Below are 11828 nucleotides of genomic sequence, written 5' to 3' on the forward strand. Positions count from 1 at the left end.
TTAGAAGCGGGTTGACAGTATTGAGGCCAGCAGAGGGTGGGGGAGGGGAGGGTGCAGAGCAAAGTGCAGAGGGGCCCCATGGACTACAGTGGGGGACTATGGTGCCATGGTGGTGGGGGTGGTGTGGTAGCACACTCTGAAGAGTGTGATCCTTCTAGTGGGGCAACCAGGCGCAGGGTAGGCAGGGGTGCCGGGAGGCTGGCAAGCCCCACCCCCTACCCCCCCACCCCCCACCCCCATTCTGGCATTCTCTCATGGTCTCACCTCTTCTGTAGTCACATCGCTTGTCCTCTCGTAGCTGTCCTGTCTGTGAGTGATGCCACCCTTGTAGCGGTGGCCTCTGGGCTCAGGTGTGCCCACTTATGCATGCCCATGCCTATGCTCCAGGTGTCCACAATCAGGCATGCGTGCCCCAAGCCCACGCTCCCAAGTGCCTCCTGCATCAACATGATCAGGCTGCAGGTGATAGCCACAGAGGCTAGTGGTGCAAAACCCTGATGAATTCACTTACCCTATGTCCTATACCTCTGAATCATATACAGTGCTATAAACCAATAGTACCTCAATTTAAAAAAAATCAAAAGAAGCCAGTCAACAGGCCCAGCCCGCACTCCAGGAGGATATTACAAGAGGCTGAATCCCAGGAGGGGGGTTGCTGGTGGCTACCTTTGATGTGTGAGGGTCACAGGAGGTAACTTGGCCAGAATCACACAGCAGTGGCTGTGTAACATCTCAACTCTTGGGTCTCTTTCTTTGCCCCTCCTTCTTCCCTGGTATTTATTGGGGGGCGGTAGCACCTAATTCCTATGAGCACAAACACCCAAGTGGTCATAAATCACCAAGTTTGGATCCTGAGAGCTGCTGTGTTATCAAAGTTACTTAGATGGAAAGATAAATAACAACTACCAGAAGGCCAGTCGGTGCCAGACAAGCAACATGGGCAACAGGAATAACACTCTTGCCATAGTACTGAGGTCTCGTTAAATGTCTCCATCCACGTATGTTGGAGGAAGATCTTTCAAATGCCCCTTAAGGAAGCAGCAAGCTGCTCAAGGCCTTTAACAAACTTTCTGGGAAGAATCAAGTAAACATACAGAAAGTTAGGATCATACATTATAAATATAAATCATTATAAATCATACAATATAAATGCATATTTATAACCTGCTTTTACCAGTTAACATATTGGGTGAAGATTTTCTTGTATCATTAAATATTCTGCAACCTGATTGCTAAAAGGTGTAGAGCTTGTATGACTGGGTCATAATTTATTTAAAGCTTCTATGATTAAATGTTAAGGTTGTTTATGGTTTCTCAATATAATAAGTAACATTGCAAGGATAATAAATCACTGTGGGCATTTCTGATCGTCTACTGAGGATAGATTCTAAAAGTGAAATTTCTGGGTCAAAGAGGATATGCATTTAAAAGCTTTTGATACGTAATGCCAGCCATTAAAATTTCAATAATTACTACTTATGAAACACTCATGTTATGCCGGGAATCGAGCTAAGTGCTTTACATACATTATCTCATTTATTATTCCCAACAGCCTGGAGAGGAAGATTCTATTAATATCTGTGTCTTACCAATGAAGGAGTTAAAGGTCAGGAAGATAAATTACCTGACCAAAATAGCAAATTGGCAAGGACTGAAAATGGTGTTGGAATCAAAGTCTGTCTCGAGGGCCCAAGTTCTTAATCAGTTTTGCTGTGACCAACCTGGGCTGGCTCGACTCTCCGTCCCACAGAATGCCTGGCCCTCTCCCTGCTCTCCCTGTGGGTACACAGACATATCTCGAGCCTGCTTGCTTCTATGTTCATGTCTTGTGTGTTCTTGAAAGCGGAGATCTTGCATATACATTTCTGTCCTACACTGAGCCAAGTGACATGCACATACACACACACACACACATACGACATGCACTGTCCCTGTCCCGGACAACAGCAAGCACCATGATGCACTTGGCAGGTGACTCCACAGGGGCTAACCTTTGACCCACCATGACCCACGTACAGAGCATATCCCAGCACAGAGATGACCATGCTTGGAGATCACCTAGTTCATGGGCTGTGGGAAGGGGAGGTTGGGGCACAAACCTGCAGACTGGCAGCTCGTGGGAGGAGTCCAGGGGCAGGTGGAGGGCTCCGGGGTACACTGCCCAGTAGGGGGCGGAGCCCTTAACTCATCAATAGAAAGCACCATGACAGGTCAAGAGAGAAGCTGCAGGAGAGGAAAAGGTATCCTATCTGTGGACCTTCAGGGCATGTCCCCGGTGTTTTGAACAAGGGCCCACATGTTCACTGAGCTCTGGGCCCCAACAAGTATGTAACTAGCCCTGTCTGTGGACAAGGCACTGGACTGACGGCAATTCCCTGAAGCTGATTGTTATACTGTGCTTATTTAAGTGAATGCCTTTTTTTTTTAAGACATTCACTGGAGAATTTAGGCCGTCTGTGCTGACATGGTGGGCCAGGCTTGACCTGCTGCTGCTACAGCATCAACTTGGTGACAAGACTTTGCAGGAAGGTGCTGCCTGTGGGGTGCTCTAAACCAGGAAGCTACGTAAGGTCCTGCTCCCTGGCAGAGTAAATGGATTAGAGCACCCAAAGGGCACTAAGGGGCCTCTCTGGTGGCGCAAGGGGTTAAGACGCAGCATTATGAAGCTATCTGCAGCCTCTGCAGCCAGGGAGCTACCCACATGGCACAGCAGACCTCTCCTGGTTCCCCCCCACTCTGTGTCTGGTGAATCCTCTCACCACCCCCACCCCCGCATCTCTGGCCTACACCCAAGTTCTGCTATGCATAAATAAATAAAATAATTTTTTTTTAAAAAAAAGATAAATCAAGTAAAAAGAGCAAGGTACAACACAATGTATAGTGTTCATGTAAAAAGGTAAGATGCTGGGCTGCGAGGCTGCCAGCAGCCTCTGTAGCGCCGGTTCGATCCCCAGCCTCCGGCGAGGGTCCCACATGGCGCGTAGACCTCTCTTGCCATGCCCGCTGCTCCCCTCAGGAGTGTATTTCTTCAGTCTGCCTGTTCTGTTTCCTGCTCTGGCTCTGGTGAATTCTCTCACCCTCCCGCGCTTCTGACTGTACCCAGCGCTTGTATAAAGAAATAAATAAATCTTTTAAAAAATAATAAAATAAAAAATAAAAAAGTAAGAAAGAGGAACTCTGTCTCTGAATAATATATGAAAACTGGCAACAATGATTATCCCTGTCGAAAACCACTGGGCGGCCAGGGATGGAGGGGAAAGGAGGCCAGGGGAAGAGACACTCTTCACTGCAAACCCTCTTTCACCTGTTGAACTTTGTTTCATCCAAATGGATGATATATCCAAAATAAAAGTTTGATTTTAAAGAATGACAGCAAAGGATCTAGCCTGCCACTTTCTTACTGGGTGGCCGAGACCTGTGGGTTCCTGGTGTGTAACATGGGACTGTCATTAGCTATTCTGAGGCGTTCTGCCCATCTGACCCGGGAGACCCCACCAAAACATGGCCCAGCCGGGGCCTGGCACACGGTGTGTGGCCCCTGCTATGATCTGGACCCCCAGCAAGGGATCAGTGTGCCTGGAGGAACCCATCATCAACTGAGCCTCAGCTTTCTCTGCCATTCCCCACGGAGGGCAGCCCCCAGCCCCACCTGAATGTAAGTTCATTGTTTCCAGTGGACCCCTCTCCGGACCTTGTGCCTGGAGAATCCAGCCTCAGGGGAGCTGGGCACAGAATGATAAGAACAAGGTTACCGCCCCACCAGTGCTGGAAGTGGTCACTTTATTGGTTGGAAGAGGACGAGCTGTGGTCAGGAGGGAGTGCAGAGGCCAGGAAAGGGGCAGAAGCTGGGCGGGAGCGAGACAGGGCCAGGCAGAAACTTCTACAGCCCCACTTCTTGCACTGCAGTGTTCCCGGCTGGAAGAAGAAAATCACACCACCATTAGCAACAATGTCCACCATACCAGGCAAGCATAGCTGCACTGAAATCCTGGGCCAAAGCTCCGCCCACTTTAGCATCCCTCCCGCCACAGCCAGGCTTGACCTGGAAGCTCTGGGGACCCTACTTCCCTGCAGGTCCTGGACTCACCTCTTCAGCTTCCGCACCACCCCCACCCCCACCACACTCCTGGGTGTCCCATGGCCCCAACAGACCACCATGGCCTTCCTTAGAAGCCAAGATCATTCGTCCCCCAAGAATTCCTTTACCACCAGGAAGCTCCAGCAGACCCCCATTCCTTAGGGGAAGTTGGGAAACGCTCATTAGAGATCTTATTCATCCCAATTTACATGCAAGATCATTGCAGCTCAGGGCCATGAAAAGGCTGGTTAAGCATAAGAGCTGAACCCAGGGCTTCCTGACCACAAAGCCTGGCCATGCTGCTGGCATGCAGGGGGGCACGAGACAGCGGTCAGGGTCCTCAGAGACGGGGTTCCCTTGCGGACACCGAAGAGCAGGCTTGGAATAGCGGCCACGGGGCCTTGGGCGCGCCCTCCCTTCTCTCTGGGCCTCACTCTTCTCAGCTCTGCAATCCTGGGTTCCATGAGGGGCCTGCCAGTCCCCTGGCGGTGACTTGTTAGAGGCAGCAGGAGACCTACAGTGAGACTTCAACCCAAGGGCCCTTCAAGTTTGTGCTTGTCCTGTTTCCTCTGCCTGACAGAGCCTGCTCACCCAGCGCCGGACTGTCAGCCTCTCAGTCATCCGTTAGACGGGCTCAGGGCCGCTCTCCTGGAAGCCTTCCCCACCAAGCTGCCCCACCCCACCTGGTGAGGCGCCCCTCTCCCCTCCTGGGGCCCTGGAAGTGTCTGTCCACCTGTCCATCCCAGCTCCTGGCTCCAAGCTCTGGGCAGGGGCAGCTCCACCTTTCTCCCCAGCACCCATGCGCCAACCGGTGTTGCTTTTCTTCACTTCCTTATACCTCCTTTACAACCTTCTATCGTTTTATTTTTAACCAAAGGTGGGGAGAAGCTCACAATTCTCTCTTTCAGGGTCAGGGCCACCAGAGGTGTCGCCGGCTCCCTCTGGCTGCCAGGAAGTAGCGCTCAGGAAGCTTTGAACACATTTGTGGAGGTGAGTGCCCATCTCTACCAGGCGCGTCCTGAAAGCCAAGCTCTTGGGCGAAAGAGAAGCGTGACTCTTCTGCTTCCCACTGGCCATGCAGAGAGCTTCCAGCGCCCCCCTCCAGCCGCTGCCCCTTCCCCCAGGTACGGTGTTCTGCAGCGCCGACTTCCCTCAGCGTGTGTTAAGGACAGAGAGGTGTAATCTCTCTTCGCCCACAGCCCAACTCCCCAGTCAGTGCTGCCCCACTCTCCTTCACCTAAGTCCCTAGAAGCCACCCAGCCTCGTAGGTCCCCGGGCCTGCCACCTCACCTGCCGCTCAGGGGTCTCCCTGCTTCTCTGCTGCCCCTGAAGGTCCACTCTGCACAGCAGCTGGAGCATCCTTTACAATCTCAGTCCCAGAGGGCATATCTCCATCTCCATTCTCCACCTCCAGGTCAAGGCCAAAGTCCTTGCAACAGCCTCAGGCCCTCAGAGCTGCTCCACTAGACCCTTATCTCACCCCCCTCTCCAGTCCTTGCTCACCGTCTGCTCCTGCTTTTGGCCCACAGCCCCCTCTGCCTGCAGCACTCTCCTCAAACACCCTCCTGGCTCCCTCATCGACTCTTGGTTCCACTGCCGCCTTCTTGGTGGGCCTGGCACTGACTGACCCGGGGAAACTCTGCAACACGGCTCCCCACCCTCCCCACCCCTCCCCTTCTGCGCTGATTTTTCTCCAAGGCACTGATCTCCCTCTAACACTCCGTAGGACGCACGCTCGCTCGTTTATCTTGTTTATTGCCCCACAGGATATAAACCCACCCGAGAGAGATGTTTGTCTGCCGCGCCCACTCATGGAGCACCCCCAGTGCCCAGAGCAGTGCGGGGCACGTGACAGATGTGCAATAAACAGCTTGTGAGTGAGGAAAGTGAAGAAATGGACAGATAAGCCCTCTTTCCCAACCTCCTGCAACTGCCCTCACATCTGGGCATCCATGGCTGCCCCCCACACACACACACACACCTACCTCAGAAGACAGGTGTGACACAGGATATCTTCCCACAACCATTGCGGCAGCATTTCAACTGGCCGGAACACTGGCTGTCCACCTGGCACTGGTCTACGCAGAGGCCGAGCTGGGGGATCCCAGATTCCATCTGGGGGCAGGAGCCCTGCTTTTCTGGGTGGAAAGAGGAGTAAGGGGTGGCTAGAGGGGTGCAGGAGGGATGAACACTCATGCACTCCTGCTCTCCCCGGCCCCACCCTGTGGAGCTGTGACAGGGCAAACAGTGGGGTAGAAACAGGGAGTGTTTCACAGCAGTGGAGCTGTGACAGGGCAAACCCCGATATAAAATAGGATTGCCTGACTGTGGGTCCTCCCCCGCGCACTTAAAGGAGACTTACTGAGGGCCTCCCCAGTGGCGCAGCGGTTGAGCGCTGGGTTGCGAAGCTGCCCGCAGCCTCTGCAGCACCGGTTCACATGGCGCGCAGCCCTCTGCTGCCGCCCGCTGCTCCCCTCAGCAGTGTACTTCAGTCCTTCTGCCTGTTCTGCTCCCCTCTCTGGCTCTGGTGAATTCTCTCACCCTCCCGCACTTCTGACTGCACCCAGTGCATGTATAAATAAAATAAAATAAAATAAAATAAATTTTTAAAAAGGGGGACTTATTGATGCTAAACTGCAGACATACACAAAAGGTTGATAAAAGGTTCATTTACAAGGGAAAGGGAAATGGGAAATGAATAACTCAGGGAGAAAAAGAGGGAGATAAGTTCGTAAATGCGTCCTGCCCATTCCCCTGACCTGGAACCCCAATGACCCGCAGCGCTGGCGAAACACCTAGCACGCCTCTAGTGCCCCCCGGCCACATGGCCAGTTACATACCCAAACCAAGGGCCTAGTTGTTTAACTCCCCCCTCAGGTCCTCACAACCTTCCCTTTGGTGACTATGGGATTTGTAGTTCCCAGTGTCATGGGGGTGGCGTCCACAAAGCCTGTATGGAGTTTGCTCAGGACATCCTTCACCCCTATCAGAACTGCCTGCCCAAGCTCATCTTAGGATCTGGAAGGTCACCTACAAACCCCTCTACCTGCTCCTCTGTTCCTGGCTTTGGACTCCTAGTGTTATAGAGCAACCCGGGGTGGGGGTGGAGTCCACAAAGCCTATATGGAATTTGCTTTGGGACATCCTTTTCCCCCTAACACTAGGACCTGAGACCCAGCTCTGCTTTCCCTAAACTCCACGGCTTGGGCCAGAAGTCTCCCGAGCTCCCGTGTTGTGCTGCCCACATCACCGGGGTGCTGTGAAAGGGCTGGAGATAATGTACACAAATACGGCTTCTCCCTGAAAGATCAAACTGCTTTGTGATAACAATGATGAGTGATTGTAACAGTTGACACTCACTCTGCTCTTCTTATGTGCCAGGCATTCTTCTAAGCACTTGACTTGTATTAACTCATTTAATCCTCACAGTAATCCTGAAAGAGGGGAAGAGGTACTCAACACTTCCTCTTGCTATGGTAGAAGAAACTGAGGCGCCCAGAGGTTAAGGTGTTCGCCTTAGGTCCTACAGGGCAAGATGTGAAACCTGGGAATTTGGCTTCAGAGTCTGCACCATGTGCCTGGCTGCTTTGCAGCCTGGAGGGTGCAGTGCACTTGGGAGGTTCCGCACCCCCATCCCTTTACTGATGCGGGGTGCCTCCCAGTTACAATCATACAGCATGGCAACCCCTGCAACCTCACATCCACACAGAGATGAGCATTCTTGCACACACATGCACATACATGGACAGCTAACGCTGCAGAGATGAGCCTCCTTGGCAAGGAGAACCGGGGTTCTTGTATAAATGCATTATCTCCTTTAACCCCCATACTGTCCATTGTCAGGGTTTTTTTTTTTAAGATTTATTTATTTATTCATACAAGAACTGGGGTACAGGCCGGATGCGCGGGAGGGTGAGAGATTCACCAGAGACAGAGCGGGGAACAGAACAGGCAGACTGACGAAATACACTGCTGAGGGGAGCAGCGGGCGCGACAGGAGAGGTCTGCTGCGCCATGTGTGACCCTCGCCCGCCAGTCAGGCGGGATCAAACCGGCACTGCAGAGGTTGCAGACAGCTTCACAGCGCGGCGCTCAGCTGCCTGCGCCACCAGGCGAGGCCCTGTCAGGGGTATTTCTAACCCTGTTTCTACCCCACACTGGAAGATGAGGCACAGCAAGGGAAGGCTCCACTCAGCAGGACCCTGCTAGAACCCAGACCTGAATCCAGCCCTCCAGCAGCATGAACACCCTCCAGCTCCTCCATCCAGGAGAGGGAGTTGCCCGGTGCAAGCCCAGGCACGCTAAACACACACATATCGGGGTGCTTAGCAGCAGAGGACAGGAGGGGCTGGCCAGCCTGACTTCCTAGTACAAAGAAAGTCATCCCCTGGAAAAAGGTGGCTTCCCTGCAGGGCTGCCTGTGACACAGGGACAGTCACTGACAGATCAAGGCACCCATGCAGAGCCCCGGTTCCCTCCTAAGACACTGCGAGGGGTTACTTCGCTTAACCCTCGTGTGCATCCTACAAAGTTTGAAACCATCTTTCCCATTTTGCTGATGAGGAAGCACAGGCAGAGAGGAGAAGAAACTCGCTCAGGACCCCAGACTAAGAGGCAGAACAGGATTCTAGCTCAGGAGGTCCTGACCCTCTGCCTCAGCCTGCCCATATGAGACAAGGGGACAGTGGCGATTCCACCTAAGAACAGAAAGTCCCTGTGTTCTAGGACCCTCCTCACCTGTTGCCCCCCACACCCCATTTCCATCCCTCTGGCCCTCCTCCCTTCTCTGGTCTAGAATAGAGGCCCCCAGGCCCAGAAGCTTCCCCCAATGAATCTTCCCTCTGCCTGCAGCTTCCTGCTCATTCTACTCTGAGGTCTCTAGTCACACACCTTCCAGCCCCTGCCGACATTGAAACAGGAGAACAGTGAAACTGGAGAACAGTGAAACAGGAAGAGGGACTAGCACTGAGGCTGTCTTCTGGGTAAAGACCAGTGACTACAACACCCAAGTCAAATTCCTGCTTCCAGTCCTGTTTTTCCCTCTGAAGAGGCAGCAGATGGCATCTGTGCCTGGGGCCACCACCTGCTGGGATGGGAGCCCAGCCTGGAGCTGAGGCAGCCAGTCTGGCGGGCCCTTTGACGGGGCACCTGGTCTTTCTCACACAGCTGAGGAGGGGCAGGGGTGCCGTGACTGCCTTCAAACCAATGGAGGACAAGAGCAGAAAGACTGGAAAGGAGGTGCCCCAAGGCCAGAACCTGACTCCCACAAGGAGGTGGGGGAGCGGGAAATAACAAGACCATTAACCCAGCTGTAGAAATCAAGACCCTTAGGGCCAGCACCGTATCTCAAGGCCTGAGACCCAAGCCTACTTGGATGGCCTTAGCCTGTAGAGCACAAACCTGAGGGCAAAGATATGGAGATTGGGCCCATCCTGGAATCTCTGGGCCCTTCCTGGTTTTGCAGAGTTGTCCAAAATTAGCAAAAATCTAAGATGAGCCCCTCCCTTCCCAAAGAAGAGGGCAAAACCTCACACTCCCCCCCACTAAGGGTCCCTCTTCCTGCCCATGTGGTCTATGCAAGTGTCTTTTTCTGTCCTATCTCTTTTCTTCTTTTTTTTAAAGGTTTATTTATTTATGCATACAAGAGCTGGGTACAGGCCAGAGATGTGGGGGGTGAGGGGACTCACCAGAGACAGATTGGGGTACAGAACAGGCAGACTGACTGAAATACGCTGCTGAGGGGCGCAGTGGAGAGACAGGAGAGGTCTGCTGTGCCATGTGGGTCCAAACTCCCCGGCTGGGAATCGAACTCAGCTGCAGGGGATGCGGATTGCTTCATAGTGTGGTGCTTAACCCCTTGCGCCACCAGGGAGGCCCAGTCCTATCCCTTTTCTGATAAACCTCTTTAAATACAGCTACCCTCTCTGTCTCCTGGAGAAACTCTCCTGGGAAACTTGCTGCTGCCGCTGAAACCCGAGCTCTGAGGAAATCTTTCCCACAGTGAGCCCAAGGACCCCGCACTCCAAACCCAAAAAACAAACAAACCATCAAAACCACTCAGGAAAATGCTGGGCCCTCTAGTTTGACTTCCATGGAAAATCCTCCCCTCCCCTCCCCCGCCCCCCTCATTTCCACATCTTAAGAGGAGTCGAGCGCCCCCTAAATCCGAGGTCGGTCTCCGCCTGGACAGAGGAATCTTGGGAGACCCGCCAGGTCAGGCACCCCAAGTCCTTGGACCCCGAGGGATGGGCGTCCCGGGCGGGCGCGGGCCCGGCTCACTCGCCGCCCCAAGATTCCCCTGGCGGGGGGCGGCGGGGGGCTGCGAGCCCGGGTCCCCAGATCTCCCGGAACCACATCCCGGCCGCGCGCGCCCGGAAGCCCGTCACGCCCCTGGGACTCGAATCAAACCCGGGCGGGGGGGCTTCCCCCCCCCCCCCCCCCCCCGCGCTGCGCTTCAGCGCCGGCTTTGTCTCCTCAGGGCCTGGCGGATCTGGTTCCATCCGCCTCAACCTCGCCAGGGGTCCCAGGGGAGCGCCCCTCTTTCCCGACCCCGGGCGCTCCGCCTCCCCCCGCCTCTCCCGCCGCCCCGCGCGGGTCGCCCGGGGGTTACCATTGGGCATCTGGCAAATGGTGGCGCAGCCGGCTGGGCAGCACTTGAGGTTGTCCGCGCACTCGCCATCGGACTTGCACTCCTGTGTACAGTTCTGGCTCTCCGTTAGCTGGGGGCACACCCCTGTTTTCTCTGCTGCTGCACCTGAGAACGGAGGCGGGGGGCGTTAGCGAGGGGACCCGAGTCCCCGCCCCAGGGGATGCCCACGGCCCGATCCAAATCGGGTCCCAAATTTCCACGTGAAGGAATTCTCAGTCTGTGGCAAGAGGGGCCGCCCCAGGGTCTCCCAGCACCCGGGAGCACAGTAGTTCCTAAGCCTTGGCCTCAGAGCCCCCAGTCCTGAGAGGGTCCCCCGACCCCACAGCTGGGCATGTAGGAGTTTCTGATGCCCAGGCTGAGGGTCTCCTCGCTGGTCACTGAATCTCCACCCTCAGCACAGAGCCTCCCCCCCAAATTTCAGCCTTCCGTGGTCTCCCCACTTGGAATACTTTGGCCCCAAACCCTAAATTCTGAGGATCACTGCCCCAGTGCACGAGAAATTCCAAATTTGTCTTCTTGGGTCTCTGCACTTCCGCCTCAGGAATCTCCACTTCTCAGTCCCCAGAGAGGCCGCGCCTCTGCCAGAAGGTCCAGACCTCTCGGCTCAGCCCCTCCGGGCGCCAACCTCCCCCCATACACACCCCGCCGGCCGCGCTCACCCTCACCTGTGACCGGGGGTAGGCCGAGCAGCAGCAGGCCGAGGAGGGCGGCAGCGAGCAGGCCCAGGCCCGGGCGGGCAGGCATGGTGCAGCCGGGCGGGCAGGCGGGGTGCAGGTGTGAGCTGCTGCTGGGATGGGGGGATTTAACCTCAAAGGAGGGGGGCGTGGGGTAGGGGCGGGGCCTCGCCAAGCTGTAGAGTGCTCTACTGGCTCGCAGGCAGGCTGCCACCTCATGCCATTTCACAACTCACCTGTATCAGGTGTCACTCTTGACCCCGGTGGGAACCAGGAACCTAAGCAGCTTCCAGGCCGGTGCAGCTCGACCAGCTGCAGCCAGACCCTAGTCCACTCCTTCCTCCTGGGGCGGTGGGCAGGTAGCAGAATGCGCCGGCTAGGCCCCGGATTCCTGGGTGCCTGTTCCAAGGTTTTGGGGTCTCCCTGT

The 11828-nt window shown here is 54.9% G+C and overlaps 1 protein-coding gene across 1 annotated transcript; it reads right to left on the bottom strand.

Moving 5' to 3' along the window:
* Window positions 1–3771: 3771 nt before the first annotated feature.
* On the bottom strand, window positions 3772–11471 carry WFDC2 (WAP four-disulfide core domain 2; the record flags this gene model as incomplete). The annotated part of the gene is made up of 4 exons (XM_084247645.1): window positions 3772–3915; window positions 6064–6216; window positions 10689–10832; window positions 11393–11471. 3 exons carry the CDS (start codon window positions 11469–11471, stop codon window positions 6065–6067), a joined length of 375 nt encoding a protein of 124 aa, XP_084103771.1. The 3' UTR covers window positions 3772–3915; window position 6064.
* Between the last annotated feature and the right edge of the window lie 357 nt (window positions 11472–11828).

The sequence above is a fragment of the Talpa europaea genome (assembly GCF_964194135.1).
Source record: "Talpa europaea genome assembly, chromosome: 11".
NCBI lineage: Eukaryota > Metazoa > Chordata > Mammalia > Eulipotyphla > Talpidae > Talpa > Talpa europaea.